Source organism: Lampetra fluviatilis, chromosome 32, assembly GCF_964198595.1.
Source record: "Lampetra fluviatilis chromosome 32, kcLamFluv1.1, whole genome shotgun sequence".
Taxonomy (NCBI): Eukaryota; Metazoa; Chordata; class Hyperoartia; order Petromyzontiformes; family Petromyzontidae; genus Lampetra; species Lampetra fluviatilis.
Window position 1 is genome coordinate 189,741 of NC_136306.1, and position 26,583 is coordinate 216,323.

The following is a 26,583-nucleotide window of genomic DNA, read 5'->3' on the forward strand; positions in this document are numbered from 1 at the left end:
CGGACCGCGACGTGAGCACCCCCTTAGTTGACCAATCCCCACGCGCTGCCACACGATCCCCTCGCTGTCAGCGCGCGTCACCGATACCCAGCCAATCACCGCCTCATAACCCATGACCCCGCGCTGACCCATGATCCTTCACCGTCAGCGCGCGTCACCAACACACACAGCCAATCACTACGCGCTGGCACACGATCCTTACCCCAGCGCGTATCACCACTACATCACCCCCTCCCACATAGCTCGCAGCCGGCCCGGCTGCTAAACAACACAACAACAACAATAGTAACAACAACAAAATCCCCACCCCCCAGTGTGCCCCGTAACACAACAACAACAACACAACGACACAACACCAGACAACAACCTATGTACAAACCGACGAACAACACAATAAAAGTAATTCCAAGAAAAAACGTGTCCAGTGTCTCTGTAACTATCGATCCCCCCCTCCGCTCGCTCCTCAACCGGGGTGATAGAGCGGTCGAGCGGATGGGGAACGCAGTGACGAGACGCTCCGGCCGCATCGGCCCCTCATTCAGTTGGTCAGGAAAAGTTGTGCGACTTAGCGCGAGTCCGCCTGGCCGGTCCATCGTACGGGACGGGACGCTGACGACCGTCTGGTGGCTCCGGCAGCCCCGGAAGGCACGGATCGGGCCTGGAAGGACCGGCCGTGTCGCGGGGATCCGGCCGCCGGTGGTCGGCAGCTGTCAGTTCCGAGCCACCTGGGAGCGGATCAGGCGGAGACATGTGAGGATCAGGCGGAGATATTTCCCCCCTCGGGTCGTCGGTCACGTCACATGCTCGGTCCTCACGACACAAAGGGAGGCCATACGGAGGCGAGAACGGTTTCAGCCGGGAGGGGTGGACGTACCAACGGCGCTTTCCTCATTTTATCTGAACACACTGGGGGCGTGCAACTCGCACGACCTCCACGGGTCCCCGCCATGGCCTCAACAATTTAGGCGACGTAGCCAAAGGTGCCTGAGGGCAGTGCAGTCAGGCCCTATCGCCCGGTTTCCAGTCGTGCACGGACACCTTCCGTGCACGCAAGCGCTCGTTGGCGATTTGGCGAGACCTCGAATTAAGCCGTGCGGCCTCCCGTGCCTCGGTCAGCTTAGCAATGTTAAATTTAATATGTTCGGCCAATTTTGAATTCGTTCGTGCCGCGGAAAGACCCAGCTGAGTTTCCATGGGCGGGTCGGCCTCCCGACCATAAATCAGATAAAATAGGGAAAATCCCGTTGCTGCATGGGGGGCCATTCTATACGCGGTGAGGACCCCCGGGACCTGCAGGTCAACATGTGCCTCGCACACCTGCTGGCACAGCATAGAAGTCAAAGTCCTGTGGAGTCGCTCCACCATCCCGTCCGTCTGTGGGTGGTACGGGGAGGTACGCACCTTCTTAGTACCCAAAAGGTCGCACACCTCCTGCAGCAATTTACTCGAAAAATTCTTTCCCTGGTCGGTCAGCAAGCGTTCGGGAGCCCCCTTGTCCAGAACGTAGCCCTGGACAAAGGCGTCCGTCACAGCCGCCGCCGACTGGTTGGCGAGTGGCCACGCCATAGGCCACCGGGTAAAGTATTCCACACCAACCAACAGGTACTTGTTACCCCTAGGCGTGACTGGAAAAGGCCCCAAAATATCGAGCGCAACGAGCTCGTTAGTGCGCGAGACCTGAATAGATTGCAGCGGTGGATTTGACGCCACGGGCGGTGGTTTCCGTCTGGCGCAGTCTACACAACCCTTTAGTATATTTACCACATCGCTCCCCATCCCCGGCCAATAATAGTCACGTTGAAGCAGAGCAAGCGTTTTGTTTACCCCCAAATGCAAGAGGCGTTCGTGTGCGGCCAGGACAACTTTTCCCCGCATAGCGGAAGGCACCACGAGTGCGTGCCGCCAGGACAAATTGTCCCATCTCATTAGCAGGCCCTGCTTGAGCAGCCAGGAGCCAGTTCGCTTCCGGCCCTCCTCGGGACCCCCCGCCCTGCGACGCAACGCTAGCAGGGAGCTGTCAGCCATTTGGAGACGGCCCCACTCAATCAGAGACAGTGAGAGCAGCGAGTCCCCTCCCTGAGGGGTAGCGGGAACGTCACCAATCGGCGCATCCGCGGTCGCGGCCAACGCACCCACGCTTACCGCAGCTGGCGGTTTTCAGCGCGCCGACCCCATTAAGCACGCACATTTGGGACAAGGCGACAATCACGACAGGGCATCCGCGTTAGTGTGGCGCAACCCCTTACGGTAAGTGGTCGTAAACTGATAGTCCTGGAGGACTTCCAACCACCGTGACAATTGGCCCGAGGGTTGGGCGACCCTCAATGAATACTGAAGCGCCGCGTGGTCCGTCCGGACCGTAAAATGACGGCCATAGAGATACGGTCTAAATTGCTGTACAAAAAAACAATAGCCAGCAACTCGCGACGGGTGACGCAGTAGCGCTGTTCCGCTGGCGACAAAACCCTGCTACCATAGGCGACCACCCGTTCGACTCCCCCAACGACCTGTGAGAGCACCCCCCCAATGCCCGTATTGCTAGCGTCCGTATCTTGCAAGAAGGGACTTGTAAAGTCAGGATAACGTAAGGGCGGGGCACCCACCAAGGCGTCCCGGAGGGAGCAGAACGCGGCCTCCTCCTCCGGTCCCCATCGGAACTTGACTCCTTTTGCCGTTAGAGCGTGCAAGGGTTTTGCAATGGTGGCGAAATGCTCAACGAATCGGCGGTAGTAGGAAGCAAAACCAATGAAACTGCGTACGTCAGAAACCGACGTGGGCGTTGGCCATGAACTGACACAGTTCATCTTCGCGGGATCGGTAGAGATCCCCGAAGAATCGACAATGTGGCCCAAGTATCTCACGGACTTTCGAAGAAGATGGCATTTGGCCGGTTTAAACTTTAATTTAGCCGATCGAATCCGCAAGAACACCCCTCTCAACCGCTGGAGGTGTTCCTCAAACGTTTTACTGAAAACAATGACATCGTCTAGGTAAATCAAGCAAGTATCCCATTGCAGACCCGACAAAACCAACTCCATAAGGCGCTGAAACGTCGCGGGAGCGGAGTGAAGTCCCATGGGTAACCGGTTAAACTGGAACAGGCCCCCTGGAGTCCGAAATGCTGTCTTAGGTCTAGACTCGTCGTCGAGTGGCAGCTGCCAGAATCCCGATAATAAATCAAGAGTAGAAAAATATCGCGCACCAGACAATGCATCGAGGGACTCGTCCATTCTGGGGAGCGGATACGCGTCAGCCACGGAGATTTTATTCAGGCGACGGAAATCTACACAAAATCGCAAGGACCCGTCTTGCTTTTTAACCAGCACGATAGGTGCTCCCCAAGGACTGGAAGAAGGCGAAATGATGTCGGCCGCCAGCATATCGTTGACGGCCGACTGAACGTGTTCCTTCTCAGCAGGACTCAGCCGGAAGGGATTCTGCCTGACCGGTGCCGCATCGCCTGTTTCAATATGGTGGCGCAACAGGTCCGTAAACCCAATGTCATATTTGTGCTTACTGAACACATCAGAGAATTCTATCAGCAAAGCACGCAGGGCACCCAACTGTACCCTTGACAAATCCTTTGAGTCCGCACACAGCGAATCGACCCATTCAAGGTCCTCCCCCGATCGAATTTTCTGCGCCGGGACTGGATCAACATGTGCAACAAGGCGCTCTTCCGCAGGGACCCGTGCCGCGTGAGCAAGCACAGTGCTCTGCTGAATAACGGCCGGCCGCGAACCAGCGTTTAGAACCATAACGAACGGGTCCTTGTCAGCCCGAACCAACGTGTGAGCCACCGACAAATCCAGACCTCCGACAGCCCTATTTGATGGACCCAAAAGCACGCCCTGTTCCGAGGTCTCCCCATCCAATGGCTTCCTCAACCGGAGGGGAATCAACATCTGCGAACCCGGGGGCACGTGCACGGTCTGTATCGCCAGCGCTTGTATCGTAGCGCACGCCGTCCGAATTTCCGTAGGATTCGACAAAAAAGAAATACGGCGACCCGATGGTAGCTCAATGCAACGTTGATCGATGAGAATTTTAATGGGCATTTTAGCCAAAAAATCTGTGCCCAACAGACAAGGAACTGCTAAGGAAGAGGAGACGAAAACAGGTCCCGACAATTTAATATTCCCTATGCAAATGGACGCCCGAATCTGCCTGACAATGCCCAAAGAGCCCCCATTTGCCGCGTAAAATGGCACGTCCACCGGAAGCAGAGGTCGACATTGGACGGGGAGAATGTTGTAAATGAGGTCTGAAATTATAGTCGCCGACGCCCCCGTGTCCACTAACACCCTGACCTCGACCCCGTCTATGAATCCCGTAACGACCGATGAACCCGCCGACGCAGCCACTATTCTGTGACCCAACTCAGACCATTTAATGTCCCCTCGGTCCTGCACGAACCCCCCTCTCCGAACCGAATCCCCGACCCCTAATCGGCCCTCCTCCGCCGCAAAGCGACGGCCCATGTGTGTCGTGCATGTAGGCCGAGCATGTGAAGTGCCGCGACTTGCCGGGGGTAGTAGGGACGACTTGGGGCCTTGGTCGTCGTCCAGCCGAGGTCCCATGGCGCGCTGACGTGGAGCGCGGCAACCGGACGCCACGTGGCCCCGGAGGCCGCAGTTGTAACACGTGATGAGGGACGTCGGAGGTCTCGGTTGCTCCAGCTTTCGGGCCGATCGCAGAGGCGAACGACCCCCGGACCTCCAGTCCCCCGGTCGTCCAGCGGTGAACGCCTCCTCCCGTGGGCAGACGACTTGGGGCTCGGTGACCACCGGGCCCGGAGCTGAGGCCACGGCAGCAGTGCAGACGACCCCCTGTTTACGCTTGAGGACCTCGTGCGCCTGTATACTTGTTGCGACCCGCAATGAAGATATGTCGACTTCGTCGGCCGTGTTGATGGGGACCCCCAGGTCCTGCGCCAACTTGAGCAGTTGCTCCAAGACCATCGCATCCTGGCCCTCCTCGTCCATACGAGGGAACGCGGCGTCGGCGAGAGCCAACAACGCCGTGCGGTAGGCGAGCGCGGTCTCCGTGTCCGCCTTCCGTCGCTCGTAAAACTGATGGCGACAAGCCGAAGGAGGTCCATAGACCTTGGCCATGAGGCCCAACGCAGCCTTAAGCGTGGAGCGGTCCGACCTCTGTGCGGACCTGAAGGCCGCGAGCGCGTCGTCGTCCAACATGGCAGGCAGTGCCCGCAGCGCCGTAGCGTCGGACCAGGCCGACATTTCTTGATGCGCCAGAAACCTGCGTTGGAATGCGCCCCAGTCCCCGCCTTCCGCCTTGAGGCTGTCAACGTGGGAAGGCGCTGCTGGAAGATGAAGTCGTCCTCTGCCACGTGGTTCCTCTCCGCCGCACCGTCGGTCTGCAAGATGGCGGCCCCTATGGCGGGTGGCTGATGGCGGTCCGTAGCGCGCGCTGATGACGTAAGCGGGTGCGCTTGGAGAACTCCCGCCACGTGTCGCTCGCCGTTCCCGCCAAAAGATGTCCGCGTGGTTGAAATGGCGGGAACTGCCAAGTCATTTTGGCGGGAATCTGCGAGGCGAGCCTGTTGAATGTCCGCCGACGTCCCCGCTCCTCCCGACGTGGTGATCTCCGCCAGGATGGACGCCGCGGCGAGTAGCAGCTCTGCCAGACGGGAGTGCGCCTCGCGGAGTCCGGCATCAGCCCCCAGCCGCCCGTCGGGCGCCCCCGGTGGGTCCTGCGGCGTCGGCATCTCCTCGTCCTCTCCCCCTGATGCCAGCTGGCCCGAGTCGTCGAGGTTATCCTCGCGGTCAATCCCGTGAGTCCGACAAGTCTTCCTTGTATCCATGCCTGGAAGACTGTTTCACTTCTGACGCCAGTTGAAGTATTCGGAATGACGGCGGGAAACCACTTGACGGGTAGCACACTTTATTAAATCTTGTCTTCCCACAATAACACGTGTGGTCACTATTTCTCACACTACACACTCCACTTGACACGTGTGGTCACTACAACTCACGCTGCACATTCCACTTGACACGTGTGGTTACTACGGCTCACGCTGCACGCTCGCGCTACACGCTCACGGTGCACGCTCACAGCCACTCCAGCCCCGTAGCGTCCGTGGAGCCTACAGACCCACCCCAGCTTGGGCGTGGGTTACGACCTCTGGGTCCCGCGGGCCGGCCCTCACACGGACGTTCGGCCCCGGGTCCCAAGGTCCCGCCTCTGAGCCACACAGGGCCCCGGTCCTCACAAGGACAGCGGGACTAGGTGCCTCAGGGCCCTATCTCTTCCTCCTCCGTCTTCTGTCTTCACTGGTCACCAACTCCCCGTGCGCCTGTGCGCACCGCCTTATATAGCCTCCGCTCCCGGGAAATGGAGCGTATGCGGACCGCGACGTGAGCACCTCCTTAGCTGACCAATCCCCACGCGCTGCCACACAATCCCCTCGCTGTCAGCGCGCGTCACCGATACCCAGCCAATCACCGCCTCATAACCCATGACCCCGCGCTGACCCATGATCCTTCACCGTCAGCGCGCGTCACCAACACACACAGCCAATCACTACGCGCTGGCACGCGATCCTTACCCCAGCGCATATCACCACTACACTCGTACCGTGTCAGTGTCACTCGGTATGGTTTACACGCGAGTCGCTCTTTGAGAGTCACCGACGGCCCGACAGTCACGGGCGACGGTGGTTAACGCTCGTGCCTCACAGCGAGAAGGCCCTGGGTTAGATGTCCGACTCGGGTGCCTTTCTGTGTGGAGTGTTGTCTCCCCCTGTTCTGCATGGGTTTCCTCCTGGTTCTCCGATTTCCTCCTATCACTAAAAAAACCCCACACGAAATGCAACTTTTGTTACATACGTTTCATAAAAATGTACTCCACATTCTACTTAGATTAGCACCTCCGATTAGCACGGTTGGCTACGTACGGTGCGAAAGAAGTTCAAACATATGCACTTCTTAGAATGATAGCTCAACGAAGTTGGTTTAGCACGTGGAAATTTATAGCAGCCAATTTAACACGTAGGGATTGTGATTATGAAAATTACAATAGACTGTGTTAAGCTGAAAATATGCAGTACGTACATAAAATATAATTATCGGTTGCGTTAGTGACAGTTAATTAGCAAATGATACCCTGAAAAGGCATGCAATTAAGGTGTAATACTTAATACGACGCTTCCAAGCGGCACTGAGCCTGTAGCTATCAGAATGGTTAAATTAATTTGTAATTCTCTCAATTTTAAAAGATTCTCGAAGTAGACTTGACCAGTAAGAGTTTTACACAAAACGTCATTCTCAAAATCAATTGAATGTTCTTGTTGGCACGCATGTTCTGCAACTGACGACAGTTATGTTTGTAGGCATTTAATATTTTCTTTTCGTCTTATGTTAATCATTCGTCCCGTCTGACCAACATAGCCCTGGCCACAGGAGCAATTAATAAGGTACACAGCTCCTATTGGTAGCTTCGGTAATTCATCTTTAGTACCAAATATAACCTTTTGTATGTTATGTACCGTGCCAAATCTAATTTCGATGTTTTATTTATAGCAGCCAAATATTCTAAACGCGTGTTTCTAAATGTGGATGTAAAAACTTGGAAACTCGGAGAAAAATCCATGTGACCACGGGGAGAACATGCAAATTCTTAAGTATAAATGTTGAACTTCTTTCACACTGTACGTAGCGAACCGTGCTAATCGGAGGTGCGATATACAGGCCTTGGGATCGAACCCAAGACCTCCTGTATACCAGGCGAGGTAGCCAACATCTCGCCACTCCGTTGCCCCATGTATTGCTAAGTGGACAGTGCCTTTTCCTCACAAGAATCTTCCCAAAACGCAATGTACCAGCAACGTTTTATGAGTTTACTTTTAATATTAATTAGTTTATTGAGTTACACGTAGATTTGAGACAATACGGAGGTCAAAGACATAATCCAAACTAGGCCTCGGCAAGGTAAGGTAATTTACCCTTTTCACGGGGTAAAAGTGTCGACATGCCAAGGGGTAAGGTAAAGGGTAGGGTAAAGGTAGCGCGAAGTATTACCTGGTAAGTACCGTTTACTGCTCGCTAAAAGCTCCGTGGCGCAATCTGTGGCCTCCATTTAAAATTGGAATCGACAGTATTCTATATGAATAAAGCGTTATTCCTAGCATTTACCTGTTATAAACTTTTTTCATGTGTATTACCCCATTAATTACCCTGTAATCGGGTAATTTTTATGGGGTAAGGGTAAAAGGTAGGTTAAATGTAGGCTCGTTGTTTTTACCTTTTACCTTGCCGAGGCCTAATCCAAACTGTGGAGATATCGTAGGTGGACTTGTGCAGGACACGTCATCAGAAGGGATGGAGACCGGTAGTCAAGAGCAGTGATGGAGCAGAAGAAACGGAACGGAACATTATCCGGGGAGATGGAGCAATGAAATCAGCTCAATTACAGGTGCTAGCCAGATTACATCGCAGGATCGTGAGATGTGATGGTTTGGGGAGGCCTTTATCTAGCAGTGGAATGAGCATGGCTGTTGAGGATTAGATGCTCTGTTGACATCATACAACGTACAACTGGAAATGACAACAAAGCATGTTCGGTGCAGAATATGCCAATATAAACAATACGTCAAATAACTTATCGGGCAAAATGTTTGAGTTTATCTTTTAAAAGACAACATTTTACAATCTTTATTGAATGTCAATTAGTATTCTCCAAGTTGTATTACATTAGATGCACGCACATATAAAATCATTAACTACACAACCTTTTAAACGGATAAAATGCACAATAGTTCCACGTGAAGAAACGTGAATATTCATCTTTATTGCACACGACACCAACAATTCCAGTTTCGTTAACAATCAGCGTTCAATAAATCATTCGGATAAGCAATTGTAAATAAACGTACGTATTAATAACGTCGCTCCCTCTGTACTTGGTTATGTTACACATACGACCGTTTTGTATAAATAGCAAAGAGAATCATTGCACGTCACTAGCCAGCCCACTGACGTGCACGCACGGCAAACACGACGATGCACGTGGGGTAAGCATGTGGTACACACGTGCATGCGCAGCGGGTGCACACACACGTGTGCTGCGCATGCACCCACGTGGCGCTTGCTCGCGTCACCTCACGTGCTGTATGCGGTTAAATCTGCGCTCAACCTCTAGCAGCCATGTCCCATCACGCGCACGAGTATAAATCTGTTGCAACATTTGCATGTTGGCAATAGTTCAATGAACGACGACTGCTTATTTTAAAAGGTTCAACCGTGTAAATTGTGGTGCAATGCCATTTAAAACCAGTCTCATATCGTCTCCACGCTCCGTTCCAATAATTTAATGCATAAGGCACCAGAACAATACACGTGGCTGTGACAATGTGAGGCACTTGCGAAGGGTAACAACCTCGAGAGTGAACGTAATTCACATCGATCGTCATGTCTAGGACTTGACTGCCACCTCTCAATACATCACCAACTAGATGTCATCATGGACAAAGCGATTGATGCCACAACCGCACCTCGCTTGCCAACGCTTTTTGTTCTCCAACATATCCGGAGCAGCTGCACAGGGAGACACATGACCTCCAAGATCTGCCCTAACAGTATCCCACAATCTGGCTGTAGACTCACACAGTGCCATTGATGCGCTCGAGTAGTATCCCGCCATCTACTGTTGGACATTCCCCTTGGTCGCTAAACCCCAAAGTGAAGAGTGGTTATTGATACTAATGTCTGCAAGATTCCCATTGTGGGCAGGATAGAAAAAAGCAGCGGAGGTGGGAACAAAGGGCTGCAGCTGAGGCTCGCACTGAGCTGTGGAGACAGCGGGGACCGCTGAAGCGGCAGCTCCACGCACAAGGAAGACCGTCCGTGTGATCCACTAGGGAGGATGAACGACCCCCCGCTCCCTGTCCAGCCGGTGCGTGCAGCCAACTGTGAGAATCTGCTCTCTGCCTAAAATATTCGGCTTCAAAAATCAGCTTCTAAAATGCACAAGCTCAGAAACCGGAACAACGTTATGAGTGGGCTATGATTATGAATGCACATGCAGATAAATGTCCTAAGCCTTCTGGAGTACACGTGGTATATTGAGCCATTTGTGCAGTCACCCAGCCTGTGTGTATGATCCCCATATACAGATGGTTTCGGAAAACAATGCGTAAACTCACAGGGCCTGTGTACGAGGTAATTTATTCAGATTTTCACGAATGTTAAAGTGTGTTTGTAATTCAACGTGTTGTGTTGTTCTCGGGCCACCTGTCAGAGCACGAGGTTCTGGGCTCATTTTTGTTGCATCCGAGCATCAAAAGGATGCAACCTGGCCATGGTCCTGCACTGATAACGATGAGCGTGCTTGTTCGTATCGGCCAAGGACATAATACTAATCAACATCTTTAATGAAAAGTCAGAGTGCTTATCGAGGTCAAGGGCATCCTTTCCAACGCCACTTGTTGCAACTGCTATACTGCCCCATTAAACAAATATTGCTATTAGGCTAAATAAATACTAGCAAGTTTCATGGCGAGCTTTTGACTCCGAGTATTAAACAGTAAAATTCCGTAGACATCAGTGGTGTTACACATATGGCAGAAATATCTAGGTCATTAACTGTACACAAATCTACAGGCTGGTGCCTCTAGGAAGGTAACTACTGGTGAAATATTCGCTATTGCACCATGCTGTAAACGAGTTGCTTCCTGCTATTTTCAGCGTCACTTAATTCCATCATCGCCAGTCACCACAGTCGACTGAGCACAGCTGCTTCAGGACAATCGCATGGCTCCGAGAAGAGCAAAACCGCTGTGTCTTTTACGCGTTTGCTCGGAAATCGCGCAGTCGTGGTAGCATAATTCACGCTGCACAACTGTCGGACAAAATCGGCCGGGAGCGATACGTCCAAGGATCTCGGAAGTGGCGTCTGTAAAACGGTCACTCCACACGAATGAGCAAGGCTGTGATGATGGTGGAGCCCCTCTCTTTGGTGAACCACTCAATCTCCGAGCTGGGGAAGCGCGTGTCGGGCGCGTGTATGTTCGAGTGCGTGGCGGCAGACTGTGTGTGCGGCGGGTACGTGTTCGTCAACGCGTGCGCGCTGCGTGCGGGCTGCAAGGAGTGTGCGGCGTGTCCCGTGTTCACGGCCGGGTGAGCGCTGTACTTGTAAGCTCCGGGCCGCACGCACACCTGGAAAGCCACCCGAGCCCCGTGCATGCTCTGAGTCTTGGGGTCGCGGAACCTAGAGAGAGAAAGGCAATGCCGTGCGGATGAGGCTGAAGCGAAGGAAAGAGAATTGGCAAAGGGAGTAAGGTCGTTAAATGATAACCTGTTTGATAATCGAATACTGGTTCCTAAAGTCAAAAACCAGTAAATGTTTCCAGTGGATTTTATTAGGAAGAGATGGGTGTACCCACACTTTACCCCACCACACTTTACCCCACCACAACCGACCTGCTGTTTCGACTGTGGCGAGTGGAGAGAGGTGGGGTGATTTGAGAAACTTAAATTACAATTGTTTCTCACGTAGCAGGGTGTATTGTTATGCTGATTGCTCGAGACGTTCCTATATGCGCAGAAGAAAATTATTTAAAAAAAAATGTCCAGTTATCGGCAATGCAAACCAACCAATTTTAACTACCCTGGTAGGAAAACAATAACAGAGCTGAGCATTTTATTTTTTAGCTATCCCTGCTTTAAGTCAAGGTGACATTGCCTTTCACCAGTTAGAGGCTCGGGTAGAATCCCAATTGAGTAATTTGAAAGTAACTTTAGAAACTTATAAAATCTGAACCATGACACCGACACACAATAGCCTACTATTTTAGAATGACAGAACGGGATTTTAAAGTCCAATTTGAAGCAGACAGCGTGTGCTTTGCTACAGCGAGTACACCCACGGTAATAACCAGTGTGACCGCCGGGCCCGAACTGGCGGTCGCCCTGCAACAAGCGGCAAATAGGCTCCTACTAGGCGACGTCACCGCCTCGTACACAAAGATAAAGGTCCCCCATATAGCCTTAACAGACTGTTGGGGAAAGTGCTGTTATCGAACGCCTCTGAAGGCCAGCACGGCACACGAGGGGATGGGTGGCCAGCACCATGCCCGACCACCTTGGTCTCCCTGGTGGCGATGTTTACACACCGCACCAGATACTGATTTGTGATTTGAGGATGAGTCGACCGAGGGGTCGTGAATGGGAATTTAACTCGGGTCGCAGCTTTGTAGCGCAGCATAGTGCAAACAGCTACTACACTACCGCTCCCATCACTACACACGCACGAACGACCGTCTAAACCAGAGGTGGGGAACGTCCGGCCCGCGGGCCGTATAAGGCCCGTGAAATCATTTGGTCTGGCCCTGCCAAGGCAACCGTACGACTCGAAATTCAATAAATCTAGGCGCTTTTTTCATAGCAACATAAATTGAATTTTGTATGGCCCGCGAATGATGTTATAAATATCCAAATGGCCCTTGGCAGAAAAAAGGTCCCCCAACCCTGGTCTAAACGCACAGAGCAACGCACGTGATGTAGCTGCAGTCGCGGCTCGCATGCGGGAGAGATGGAGACAGTCGCACGGCCGCCGTGAGCAGCCCCGTTACGACGTCACCCTGGACCGCAGCCTGGCCTTCAGTGGCCGTGTGCGCACCGCTTTCATCTGTCTTCATCTTCTGTGCAAAGAGGGGGCATTTTGAAGCTGGGGGGGCAAAGATGGGACACAATTGCAGGGCTGTAAGGCTGGATAGAGGCATGACACACACACAAACCGTACGTGGAAAATGAGTTATTCAAAGAAAATGGGTAGATAGACCGTCCCTGCGCATCACGAGTTTCTTTGCGGGATCTCTCTACATTTGAACAACTTAAGAGAAAAAAATTAACTCACACTGTGAGAAGCAATGCAGGCTTGCGGGCTGCAATTTAATGCTGATAATACACGTCACGTGACCTGCAGTCCCGGTTTAGTACTGAGTGTGACAGTGAGCGTGGTTAGTTTTGTGAGTAGGATAAGTGTTGAGTGGTGTGTTAGAGTGTCTGCCCAACAGGGTACGTGTTGTGAGTAGTGTGTGTGCACTCAAGGGCATATGTTGTGAGTGGTGAGTGTGTGGACCGCAGTGTACGTGTTGTGAGTGATGTGTGTGTTCACTGCAGGGTACGTGTTGTGAGTGGTGTGTGTGGTGTGTGAGTGGAAGGGTACGTGGTGTGAGTGCGGTGTGCGAGTGCAGGGTACGGGTTGTGAGTGGGGTGTGTGTTCACTGCAGGGTACGTGTTGTGAGTGGTGTGAGTGTTGTGTGTGAATGCAGGGTATGTGTTGTGAGTGGTGTGTGTGAGTGCAGGGTACGTGTTATGAGTGGGGTGTGAGTGTTGTGTGCGAGTGCAAGGTACGTGTTGTGAGTGATGTGTGTGTTCACTGCAGGGTACGTGTTGTGAGTGGTGTGAGTGGTGTGAGTGGTGTGTGCGAGTGCAGGGTACGTGTTGTGAGTGGGGTGTGTGTTCACTGCAGGGTACGTGTTGTGAGTGGTGTGAGTGTTGTGTGTGAATGCAGGGTACGTGTGAGTGGGGTGTGTGAGGGTTGTGTGTGAGTGCAGGGTACGTGTTGTGAGTGGGGTGTGAGTGCAGGGTACGTGTTGTGAGTGGGGTGTGAGTGCAGGGTACATGTTCTGAGTGAGGTGTGTGAGTGCATGGTGCATTTCGTAAGTGCGTGCAGGGTATGTGTTGTGAGTGGTGTGTGTGGGTGCAGGGTACGTGTTGTGAGTGGTATGTGTGCACAGTAGTGCAGCGAACCTGCATACAGCTCTCCGTGGTCGAGTGAGCGCCGAACATCACCTATGCTGGCCCCATGATAAGCTACGTGCCACCGCTTGAGGAAGGTCGCGTCGCTACGGGGATTCGTCCTGACACATTCAACAGGAAACATGGAAGGTGTCAGAAAGAAGTTCAACATACATACAGCCCATCATCCCTCTGGAGTTGATCAAATAAGTACCACTTTTGGAGAAGTCAACAGTCATTGTTCTATGGATAGCCTTGCTCCTGCCATAGGATTGTGGAATTTTAACCACAGGCTCAGGGATGTAAAGATGAGCAACAATGCCTCAACGCTCATAAGAGCAGAATATCACTCTAAAATGCGCATACCCAAGTACCCACATACACTACCATGAGGACACAAGCATAGACTATAAGCATGATCATACCAAACTTGTAACGCCTGTATACAAGTTAAAATAAAGGTGTTCATGGTTGAGATGTTAACTTCAATATTTTTCAGATGTGGATCACCATGACTAGTGCAACAAAAAATAAAAATTGCATCATAATAGTTACAATTAATATTAATAATTTAGCGTTATAGCTTTAAACTCAGTTCTAATATACAGAGACCACTTCAGCAATTTTTTTCTTGCTGTGGTTGTCACACCTGATGAATATTGCTTGTGTTGCAATCAAAATGTCGTGATTTGTTATATTTTATTTCTAACTACGTGACTTTACCGAAAGAACCAAAGAGTATGAGTAGAGACTTGTAGGTTTGAGAGAATCATTGGCATAAAATGACAGAGATGTCATATGCTCTGATTGAGTACGACTGAGAATCATATTAATAGAGAACAACACGGCACATCTATTGTAAAGGCGACGCTATACGGGTCGACAGAGAGTGTTAAAGCCTGACAAGACAAAGATCACCCTTATAGCCCCAATAGACTTTTAGGTCAAGTGCTGTTAGCGAGCACCTATCTGGGTGAACAGTCCACGTAATAATAATCTTGTAATTTGGTAGTCGCGGCATTTCTTAAAGCGCAAGGTTATCACAAAGGCACCATGTTTCACATAGTCTGCAGTAGCGTCACAGTCGGGGGGCGATGTTGCGGTGTGTTGTCTCAATCGAATCACTTGTGGGTAATGTTTCAAATGTAGCAAATGTGGACAATGGCGCCAACACACAATGGCCTTTCTCGTTTCCAATGAAGTCAAGAGATATTTTTCGCCCACTGTGCAGCGGGAGGCGAGTAATTTACGGATAATATATCGGCAGGATTAAGAAAGGTGGCCTGCCAGTTTCTAACCTCTAACCTCTGCAACAAGTGGCGAACGCATTGCCGCCACTCACTGCCCCAATGTAGTTCATGTGCTGGATGCGGACATAGACCTCACTGCCTCTCGCATGCTTCGCGAGCACTCTACCATCTGAGCTAATGGTACTCGATCATGAGGAGAAAATAAAGTGGAAATGTCTCGACTCAATATCACGGATATCAGGACAGAGGGATTTCCACACAGCAGGGGCAGTTGAGGAGAAGCAGCGACCCCTCCACGAAGCAGGGGCTGACGGACACGCTCGGCTGGCACATGCAGTACTCACCGGAGGGTGAAGTGTACCCATCCGAGAGGCAGGCTGTAGTCCCGTGGTGGTTCTCCCCTCGTGCGGTACGCTTCATCGTCACGTAGGTGGCAACATGACGTGCAGAAGCACGACACGCACGGCGTGAAGAAGCCTCCTGTGTGCCAGCCACACACATACAGCACGGCAAGGGTCGGCTCACTGCGCGGCCACGCACACAGCATGGCCACACAGAGCACGGCCACACACAGCACGGCCACACACACAGCATGGCCACACACACAGCAGGGCCACACACAGCAGGGCCCCACACAGCAGGGCCCCACACAGCAGGGCCACACACAGCACGGCCACACACAGCAGGGCCACACACAGCACGGCCCCACACACAGCACGGCCACACACAGCGGGGCCACACACAGCACGGCCACACACACAGCAGGGCCACACACAGCAGGGCCACACACAGCAGGGCCACACACAGCAGGGCCACACACACAGCAGGGCCCCACACACAGCAGGGCCCCACACACAGCACGGCCACACACAGCACGGCCACACACACAGCAGGGCCCCACACACAGCAGGGCCCCACACACAGCAGGGCCACACACACAGCACGGCCACACACACAGCACGGCCACACACACAGCACGGCCACACACACAGCACGGCCACACACAGCAAGGCCACACACACAGCACGGCCCCACACACAGCACGGCCACACACAGCAGGGCCCCACACACAGCACGGCCACACACACAGCAGGGCCACACTGTTGTGTATATACCCCCTTTTTATTTTTTTTAATATTATTTTTTTTAAGAATTATTCTGCCAACATATATAATATCGTTTTTTTTAATAGACACGCGGCAACGTGGGAACGGACATGCCCCCACACTTCCACAGATGCGCATACCTCACCTCAAAAGACTAGAGGGCATGAAAGAGGGTAATAAGGGTCATAAAAACTCCCCTAATTTCACACAAGAGGAACAAGGGAGGGGGGAATGGCAGGCGGAGGGTTAGAATGACATCCTTTCGTTACATTTTCTTACAAAACCAGGCACCACGGAGGAAGAGATAATTATATTCTTAACAAAGGAAATAGCATCGACAACAAAAAAAGACACAGACGGGTTTGAATCCTCATGCATTAATTCCATACGGACATTATATACACTTGGTAGTTTCTACGCGGCCGGGCCGAAGCATCAAAGAATAATTATGGCTTGGGTCGCTCCAAAACAAAAATTCCTAGCCGGGATATCAGATAAAATAATCACAAGAAGTCAAATAATAAGTACGGAATTAAAGTGGATCTCCTAGAGGAGCTAAGGGCGGAGAAGTCTCTCATAATTAACCAAACGCAACACGGCCGTCTTTGTTTTCCCGAAGAGGATCTCCACACCCACACACCAGGGGCCAGGAGTGCCCCAATAAAGGTTGGAACACATGCCTCCGAAGATAAATAAATAAGCACATGCGCCAGGTGCTTCCACCGTGGAAACAACCGTCTTTGTCTCCCCGCAACACGGACAGCAAAAATTGCACACGCGAGCAAATAACATTTTTATGGGGAGATCAGGCCATGATGAAACACCGTGAACACGGTTACGGCATAATCAGGGTCGCTCGCAATCAAGTCACAATGGAACCAAGCAACAAATAAGTCGCATTTCAACTTCCAAACCAAAACAACTTAAGCTGTGTGAGACAAAAGATATGATCCCCGAGCAAGGGAGGGAATAATTAAGCTCGCTTAACGCGTAGGTTTTCGCGACAAATATTATTCAGTAACAAAAACATGGATTAGAATATTTTTTTTTATATAACTCGATGCGAACGCGGACCATCGGTCTGGTTAATGGATAATGAGGTGGCGCCGTCGCGAGGCCCCCACCCCTCCTCCCAGAACGATTACACAGCTGGTCTTCAAAGCTAATAAACATACGGACTAAAACACACGGACAAACACACACGGACGGACACGACACACACGAACACACAACTTCACCCCCACAGGAAGGTTTTATGACAGCCTTTGAACAACTCGGGAAAACTGAGTGGAATTTCCCGATATAAGCCGAGGAAAAATCCATTCAAACTATCTCGTCAGGGGCTCTGGGCCCCATCTCGTCACGGGGCGTCGGCCCCATCTCATCTCAACGCCGACAACGAAAGTTCTAAAAATTAAGATTGAACCACTTCTACGGGGAAGTTTTAAACTTATCTTCTTTTTTCTCTCTCTCTGACTACTTGCTCTCTCTCTGCCTGTGTCCTTTCTTTGGAATGTTCACACTTAAATTCTAACTTAGCAATGTTTGAAATACGTAATCAACCAGGCTATGCGTTAATTGTGTGTTGACCGACCCTCTGTGTTGTATTAGATTACATTTCGATATTTTACTAGGTTATTTAATTTTAGTGTGTCCTTCTCATGATTTTCAGGCTTGCTTGCCGTGTCATCGCACTTGCAGCACCACGTTTTGTTGTCCACTCATTGATATGCTAATTTTTTTCTCTAACCCCCCTCCCTCTCTCTGCGTCCGCCCTCCTCTGTCTATTTAAGGCCACCCCACAGAGACGACCACCTCTCTCTGTTACTTGTGTTGCTCTCTCTATGTATCTTGGTGATATCTGTCTGCTAATATGTCTGTCTATAGTTTTCTGGTTAGATTTTATGTCGCTATTTCATTATACCTGATGATGATTGCTTGTGTTGCAATCGAAACGTCGTATTCTATTATTTAATTTAATTTATTATTTTATCTTTAGACGTGACTTAACCGAAAGAAACAAATAATAATTCATGCAGTCACGAAAGTTCTAAAAATTAAGATTGAACCACTTCTACGGGGAAGTTTTAAACTTATCTTCTTTTTTCTCTCTCTCTGACTACTTGCTCTCTCTCTGCCTGTGTCCTTTCTTTGGAATGTTCACACTTAAATTCTAACTTAGCAATGTTTGAAATACGTAATCAACCAGGCTATGCGTTAATTGTGTGTTGACCGACCCTCTGTGTTGTATTAGATTACATTTCGATATTTTACTAGGTTATTTAATTTTAGTGTGTCCTTCTCATGATTTTCAGGCTTGCTTGCCGTGTCATCGCACTTGCAGCACCACGTTTTGTTGTCCACTCATTGATATGCTAATTTTTTTTCTCTAACCCCCCTCCCTCTCTCTGCGTCCGCCCTCCTCTGTCTATTTAAGGCCACCCCACAGAGACGACCACCTCTCTCTGTTACTTGTGTTGCTCTCTCTATGTATCTTGGTGATATCTGTCTGCTAATATGTCTGTCTATAGTTTTCTGGTTAGATTTTATGTCGCTATTTCATTATACCTGATGATGATTGCTTGTGTTGCAATCGAAACGTCGTATTCTATTATTTAATTTAATTTATTATTTTATCTTTAGACGTGACTTAACCGAAAGAAACAAATAATAATTCATGCAGTCACGAAAGTTCTAAAAATTAAGATTGAACCACTTCTACGGGGAAGTTTTAAACTTATCTTCTTTTTTCTCTCTCTCTGACTACTTGCTCTCTCTCTGCCTGTGTCCTTTCTTTGGAATGTTCACACTTAAATTCTAACTTAGCAATGTTTGAAATACGTAATCAACCAGGCTATGCGTTAATTGTGTGTTGACCGACCCTCTGTGTTGTATTAGATTACATTTCGATATTTTACTAGGTTATTTAATTTTAGTGTGTCCTTCTCATGATTTTCAGGCTTGCTTGCCGTGTCATCGCACTTGCAGCACCACGTTTTGTTGTCCACTCATTGATATGCTAATTTTTTTCTCTAACCCCCCTCCCTCTCTCTGCGTCCGCCCTCCTCTGTCTATTTAAGGCCACCCCACAGAGACGACCACCTCTCTCTGTTACTTGTGTTGCTCTCTCTATGTATCTTGGTGATATCTGTCTGCTAATATGTCTGTCTATAGTTTTCTGGTTAGATTTTATGTCGCTATTTCATTATACCTGATGATGATTGCTTGTGTTGCAATCGAAACGTCGTATTCTATTATTTAATTTAATTTATTATTTTATCTTTAGACGTGACTTAACCGAAAGAAACAAATAATAATTCATGCAGTCACGAAAGTTCTAAAAATTAAGATTGACAACGAAGAAGTTTTCGTCATCCAGAATGACGAGGTTCGCGGGGTAGCGACGTGCAGCAACAAGCCGAGGTCTGCACCACCTGAGAAGAATCGCTACCCTGAGTCGCCGAGCTGCGAGTGAAGCCACAACAAAGACGCCAACGTCCACCCTGCCACGAACGAAGCATCGCTCCTCGTCAAAGTGACGACCAGCGAACAACCCGCAGGAAAGGCGGAGATCGCCAAGCGAGCAAAGCAGAGAGCGCGAAGCAGTGGAGAAAGCCTGGTCAAACGGCTGTGAGGAGGAGGACAGCGCTGTTGAATGCGCCGTGTGTCTAATACACACCCAGATCAACCAGCATCAACCAAAACCGACTCGTCATCCCGCAGTGGAGAAAGAGAGTCAAAGTCTTCCGAACGAGCGCCGCCGTCAGAGCTGCAGAGAGGCGCCATCGCGCCGTCAGCTACCGAGCGCCGCCAAGCGCCGCCGCTCACCTCGCAGCGGAGAAAGTCTCGGCTGCAACTCGCACGGACAGAGGAATCTCCTAATCGGTTGAATCGTTTCCACACCCACAGGCTCAAGGAAGCACAGAGAATATCTTGTCAAACCGGTTTCTTTGTCAGAGTCTCGCCGAAGAATTAATTAAAACAGAGCCAGATTCGCTCTCATACCACCACACACGCCCTCACCCACCATTGACTCAAACATTCCGTTAAAAGGATTTTATACTTGCCGATGAATCTACTGACATATACTTTCGCCTCTGGGATACAATAAGTGCTTTATTACCGCCATATGAAGTGTGTCATGCTTGTTTTCAAACTCGGCCAGTCGCCGATTGTGATCGATACATGAGGGAACTAATGAGATGCCTGGTGGAAAGGTAGAGGTTACGATTGTTAGAAGTGTTTTAGTCATCCATTTTCGTTAATTGCATAATCTTGCTCATGAATTATTGACGCATGTTTGACCTGCATGTTAGAATGTCACATATTGTTTAGAATCAAATTGTTATCACAGAAGCATATCGAGTGTTCCTTCCAAGTCCATGCAAAACTGTCTTATTCTTGATAACTGTATCCTGTGATGAGATATGAAAATGGAGACCTAAAATAACATAAACACACTAAGATAATCGATAAACGTTTAATCGATGATAATCGTGTTATCCTGATTGATATAACACTGGATAAACGAAGCTGAGCCTAATTATCATAACTACACACATTAACATAATCGCAAGCATCCGCATAAATTACTCCGATTATCTCTGTGATTATCATTATTTATGCATATAATTACTCACATTATCATAATTTATGCATATTAATACACACATTAACATAATTAATGCAATTTGCGCATTTTTTAAAAAACAAATTTTAATCAAAATTTCATAACCCAACACATACAACATAATGGGTGGCGTCGTCCGGGATCTCTCGCAGACAGTGTTTTGCATGGATGATGGAATGAATCACTACGCGTTAACCAGAATATCGGGATCGAACATTGCATGGTGATTGTAAACGGGCGTAAAACAAAAAAAAACGCCCTCTAAGGTTAAAACCCAGAATAGCAGGTTGAAACAGAGACAGTGGAATTAAGATAATATCGTATCAAACCGATTGCATCCTGTGATAAATGCGGTTAGAGGTACGCACTCTGAATCGGAATATAACAGAATTGCTCGAGTCAAATTGACTACACTCTGTGAGATAATTGTTTTATATGCACTCTGAAAGGAAATGTCAAAGTAACTCCCGCCACACTTGAGATGCTTGGATTAAAAATAATTTTTGAATGGGTTACGGGGTACTGGGAGCTCGTATTAAAACGTACCGATCGATCTGTTACAAAGCAGTACAGTCAGAGAGACATATGGGAAGGGAGCTGTATCGATAACACGAACACACCTCGGGGGAAACTAATTGACTGGATAAAATGTAACGAAGGCGAACACGATGCAAAAACTGCAGAGAAGGCAGGACAGGACTCATGTCTTCCCACACAGCCATACAGACAGGGATTGTGGAATGAGGAAAATTTTGGAAAGAAAACGGGAGAGAAATCGTCTCTAATAAACGAGGAGAAATGTCCTCACACCCTCGAGAGGGAAGAGAAATCAGTGCTCGCGACACCAGCGAAACTCACAGACGTTGATCCACAGAATAAATATGGAAGTAACATTAAATCACACTCTTGGGTACGTGGACAGAGTCCAGGGACTGATCGCACAAAAGTTAAAGTAAAGCTACCAGGACATTCTTCACTAAGGGCAGAGGCAAAAACTGAAGGGAAATGGCAACACGAGCGACACAGCACTGGGCGCGCACACAAAAAATGCACGCCGCTGAAACACGCCCGACACAGCACAGACCAAAGTGACAGATTGCCTGATGATAACTTGTTTGATGATGACGCTGACGGCGATCAACTTTCGGAATACCTATTCAACAGTAAAACCCTTAAATTGATGGACAAGGCTCTTGTCAGAATTCCCGATTTTGACCCAAACAATCAGACTATGGATATACACACACATATCGCAACAGTAGAAGAGGAGACAATGATTAGAGGGCTGAGGAGACGGGATGAAAAAGCGAGTTTGTTGAAACGAAGCTTACATAGAGAATCTATACCATGGGTAAAGTCACTACCACACAAGGTTAGAAATGATTTTAAACAACTGAGCCTGGCAGTGATTCGGAAGTTTGGAGAATATTCGACACTCACTGAGAGGTTTTATGCGGTAAAATCGATGACCCAGGGCATGGACCAAGACCCACGTGACTACCTTTTACAATTTAAAAGAGCGTATTACGCAGGCGATGTGAATCAATACCACGAAGGAGATAAAATGTTCAAAATTATGTTTTTTGAATCCTTGAGCCCAGAGATTACAGAAAGGGTGAAAATGGTTTTGAATCCAGAAACCGCATCCTTACGCCGCATAGAGAGCAAGGCGTACATGGCATGGTTATACAGAGCTAAGAATCATAATTCGGATCCAGAACACAGGGAGAGGGATAAGGAACCCAGCCTCTCAGAGAGGAATAAAAATCACCGAGCAGTCCCACAATGCAGGGAGGAGCAAAGACGCACGCACACATGGCAAAATAACCCAGAGAGAGGGGGGCACGAGAATGAGAGCGGCACAAAGGCGAACATTCAGGAGAATCGCAGGGGGAGGTTCAGAGCAGAACCATATCAACACCCCATGCCACGACACACGCAAGGTCAAAATTACTCACAAAGATGGCGAGATAACCATCTAGCGAGAAGGTGGTACACAGACTGCGGAGGTACGGAGGCGAACATTCAGGAGAATCGCAGAATGTGGAGACCAAGGGCAGAATCATATCAACACCCCATGCCACGACATACGCAAGGTCAAAATTACGCACAAAGATGGCGAAGTAACAATCCAGGAAAAATTTGGCACCCAAATGAGAAAAACACTGGGCCAAAAATGTACGAGAATCGTAGGAGGGAGAGGTTCAGAGCAGAACCATATCAACACCCCATCCCACGACACACGCAAGGTTCAAATTACACACAAAGATGGCAAGATAACCATCTAGCGGGAAGGTGGTACACAGACTGCGGAGGTATGGATGCGAACATTCAGGAGAATCGCAGAATGGGAGGTCAAACACAATCGGTCCAATTCCGACCAATTTCTCCACCGGCTATACCAGGAGGGAATAGAGGAATAACACAGAATGCGGTCCAAATACGTGATGAACCACCCACAGTGATTGAGAGCGAGCAGCCCATACGCGCCACGCACGCTGAAGTTTTGTTAAATCCTGGCCTCATTGGGAAATTAAAGCAGGCTGCAAGTGACAGGGCGGGCAAATACCACCACGACCGGGAAACATCAAATGCATACGATGCGGTAAGAAACGCGGACAGTGCTCCCGTAAATGACGCGCAAATCGAATGCAAGGACAGGGCTGAATTGAAGTGTGATCGGACAGTAGATAACAGACAGCAGAGACAAAGAGAGAACACAGAGACACGCCCTGAGGAGCGCAGGCGTGAGCCTTTGAATGAAAAATATCCAAGGGAAACCAAAATTTATGCGGATCGGAGTGCTAAAATTGAGACGAATGTTCATGACATATCGGGAATGGTGTTGGAATCTAACACACTCGTAAAAACAAAGAGGGCAACATTACGAGGCACAGAATTAAATCGACACACTGACTCGGCAAATGTGCATGTGATCGCAGAGAGAGCGAATGCCACGAACCAAGTGTCAAAGTTGGTCGTGTGCGCGAATTCTGGTTATGTGCAGCACAATTTTTCACCACACACTCCCACGACGCGAGAGAGTGAGAGAGGAAACTACAAAAACGAACCCGAAAACCGTGATCGAATTATCAAAGTGATAAGTGGTAAACCAGGCAACATGAGGAAGGTAACGCATAAATGCGTTTGAAACCGCTACCTAGCGTTTCCCAGGATTTAACAAAAACAAAAATGAATATTCGTCGGAGTTATGATATATGAGAACCGATGTAACTGGTGATATCGATGTTTAACGTGTTGTTATTTTCTTTGCTTAATTCAAATGTAACCATGTTAAGCAAAAACAAAAATGAATATTCGTCGGAGTTATGATGTATGAGAACCGATGTAACGCAAAATCAATGTTTAACGTTTGTTTAATTTTCTTTGCTCAATTCAAATGTAACCATATCAAGATCGTAATACGTGCGCGCGCGTCGTAAGAAATGCGTCCGAAACCGCTACCTAGCGTTTCCCAGGATTTAACAAAAACAAAAATGAATATTCGCCGTAGTTATGATGGATGAGAACCGATGTAACGCACTATCGATGTTTAACGTGTTGTTTATTTTATTTGCTTATTTCAAATGTAACCAGGTTAAGATCGTAATACGTGCACGCGCGTCGTAAGAAATAACCGCCGAGAGTAAGGGCGGCTGATGGGATTCATGACAAAAAAGGGGGCATTACTTTGTTTGAAAATTCGCCAGTGGCCAAATCGACCCCTGATAATTTTCAAAAGGGCGGACTGTTGTGTATATACCCCCTTTTTATTTTTTTAAATATTATTTTTTTAAAGAATTATTCTACCAACATATATAATATCGTTTTTTTATAGACACGCGGCAACGTGGGAACGGACACGCCCCCACACTTCCACAGATGCGCATACCTCACCTCAAAAGACTAGAGGGCATGAAAGAGGGCAATAAGGGTCATAAAAACTCCCCTAATTTCACACAAGAGGAACAAGGGAGGGGGGAATGGCAGGCGGAGGGTTAGAATGACATCCTTTCGTTACATTTTCTTACAAAACCAGGCACCACGGAGGAAGAGATAATTATATTCTTAACAAAGGAAATAGCATCGACAACAAAAAAAACACAGACGGGTTTGAATCCTCATGTATTAATTCCATACAGACATTATATACACTTGGTAGTTTCTACGCGGCCGGGCCGAAGCATCAAAGAATAATTATGGCTTGGGTCGCTCCAAAACAAAAATTCCTAGCCGGGATATCAGATTAAATAATCACAAGAAGTCAAATAATAAGTACGGAATTAAAGTGGATCTCCTAGAGGAGCTAAGGGCGGAGAAGTCTCTCATAATTAACCAAACGCAACACGGCCGTCTTTGTTTTCCGGAAGAGGATCTCCACACCCACACACCAGGGGCCAGGAGTGCCCCAATAAAGGTTGGAACACATGCCTCCGAAGATAAATAAATAAGCGCATGCGCCAGGTGCTTCCACCGTGGAAACAACCGTCTTTGTCTTCTCGCAACACGGACAGCAAAAATTGCACACGCGAGCAAATAACATTTTTATGGGGAGATCAGGCCATGATGAAACACCGTGAACACGGTTACGGCATAATCAGGGTCGCTCGCAATCAAGTCACAATGGAACCAAGCAACAAATAAATCGCATTTCAACTTCCAAACCAAAACAACTTAAGCTGTGTGAGACAAAAGATATGATCCCCGAGCAAGGGAGGGAATAATTAAGCTCGCTTAACGCGTAGGTTTTCGCGACAAATATTATTCAGTAACAAAAACATGGATTAGAATATTTTTTTAATATAACTCGATGCGAACGCGGACCATCGGTCTGGTTAATGGATAATGAGGTGGCGCCGTCGCGAGGCCCCCACCCCTCCTCCCAGAACGATTACACAGCTGGTCTTCAAAGCTAATAAACATACGGACTAAAACACACGGACAAACACACACGGACGGACACGACACACACGAACACACAACTTCACCCCCACAGGAAGGTTTTATGACAGCCTTTGAACAACTCGGGAAAACTGAGTGGAATTTCCCGATATAAGCCGAGGAAAAATCCATTCAAACCATCTTGTCAGGGGCTCTGGGCCCCATCTCGTCACGGGGCGTCGGCCCCATCTCATCTCAACGCCGACAACGAAGAAGTTTTCGTCATCCAGAATGACGAGGTTCGCGGGGTAGCGACGTGCAGCAACAAGCCGAGGTCTGCACCACCTGAGAAGAATCGCTACCCTGAGTCGCCGAGCTGCGAGTGAAGCCACAACAAAGACGCCAACGTCCACCCTGCCACGAACGAAGCATCGCTCCTCGTCAAAGTGACGACCAGCGAACAACCGGCAGGAAAGGCGGAGATCGCCAAGCGAGCAAAGCAGAGAGCGCGAAGCAGTGGAGAAAGCCTGGTCAAACGGCTGTGAGGAGGAGGACAGCGCTGTTGAATGCGCCGTGTGTCTAATACACACCCAGATCAACCAGCATCAACCAAAACCGACTCGTCATCCCGCAGTGGAGAAAGAGAGTCAAAGTCTTCCGAACGAGCGCCGCCGTCAGAGCTGCAGAGAGGCGCCATCGCGCCGTCAGCTACCGAGCGCCGCCAAGCGCCGCCGCTCACCTCGCAGCGGAGAAAGTCTCGGCTGCAACTCGCACGGACAGAGGAATCTCCTAATCGGTTGAATCGTTTCCACACCCACAGGCTCAAGGAAGCACAGAGAATATCTTGTCAAACCGGTTTCTTTGTCAGAGTCTCGCTGAAGAATTAATTAAAACAGAGCCAGATTGGCTCTCATACCACCACACACGCCCTCACCCACCATTGACTCAAACATTCC

General features: G+C 49.2%; 2 protein-coding genes across 2 annotated transcripts in view; both read right to left on the minus strand.

Annotated features, from left to right (window-relative positions):
• Positions 1–586: 586 nt before the first annotated feature.
• LOC144943794 (uncharacterized) lies at positions 587–5,322 on the minus strand. The gene is made up of 2 exons (XM_078871636.1): positions 4,527–5,322; positions 587–725 (listed from the first exon to the last, which is right to left on the minus strand). The coding sequence occupies exons 1-2, from the start codon at positions 5,238–5,240 to the stop codon at positions 711–713; spliced, it is 729 nt and encodes a 242-aa protein (XP_078727762.1). The 5' UTR covers positions 5,241–5,322; the 3' UTR covers positions 587–710.
• A 3,224-nt stretch (positions 5,323–8,546) lies between these two features.
• NEURL4 (neuralized E3 ubiquitin protein ligase 4) overlaps positions 8,547–26,583 on the minus strand; it is an 82,374-nt gene continuing 64,337 nt past the window's right edge. Inside the window, exons 28-31 of the mRNA XM_078871207.1 lie at positions 15,355–15,490; positions 13,773–13,882; positions 12,513–12,684; positions 8,547–11,226 (exon numbers count right to left, since the gene is read on the minus strand). Of these exons, the coding sequence (XP_078727333.1) occupies positions 10,923–11,226; positions 12,513–12,684; positions 13,773–13,882; positions 15,355–15,490 (722 nt within the window). The 3' untranslated portion in view covers positions 8,547–10,922. The remainder of the gene's footprint in view (positions 11,227–12,512; positions 12,685–13,772; positions 13,883–15,354; positions 15,491–26,583) is intronic.

What these genes read in the sequence shown, in the direction of transcription:
- LOC144943794 (XM_078871636.1), bottom strand. Translation starts at nt 5,240, where the DNA reads ATGTCGGCCTGGTCCGACGCTACGGCGCTGCGGGCACTGCCTGCCATG.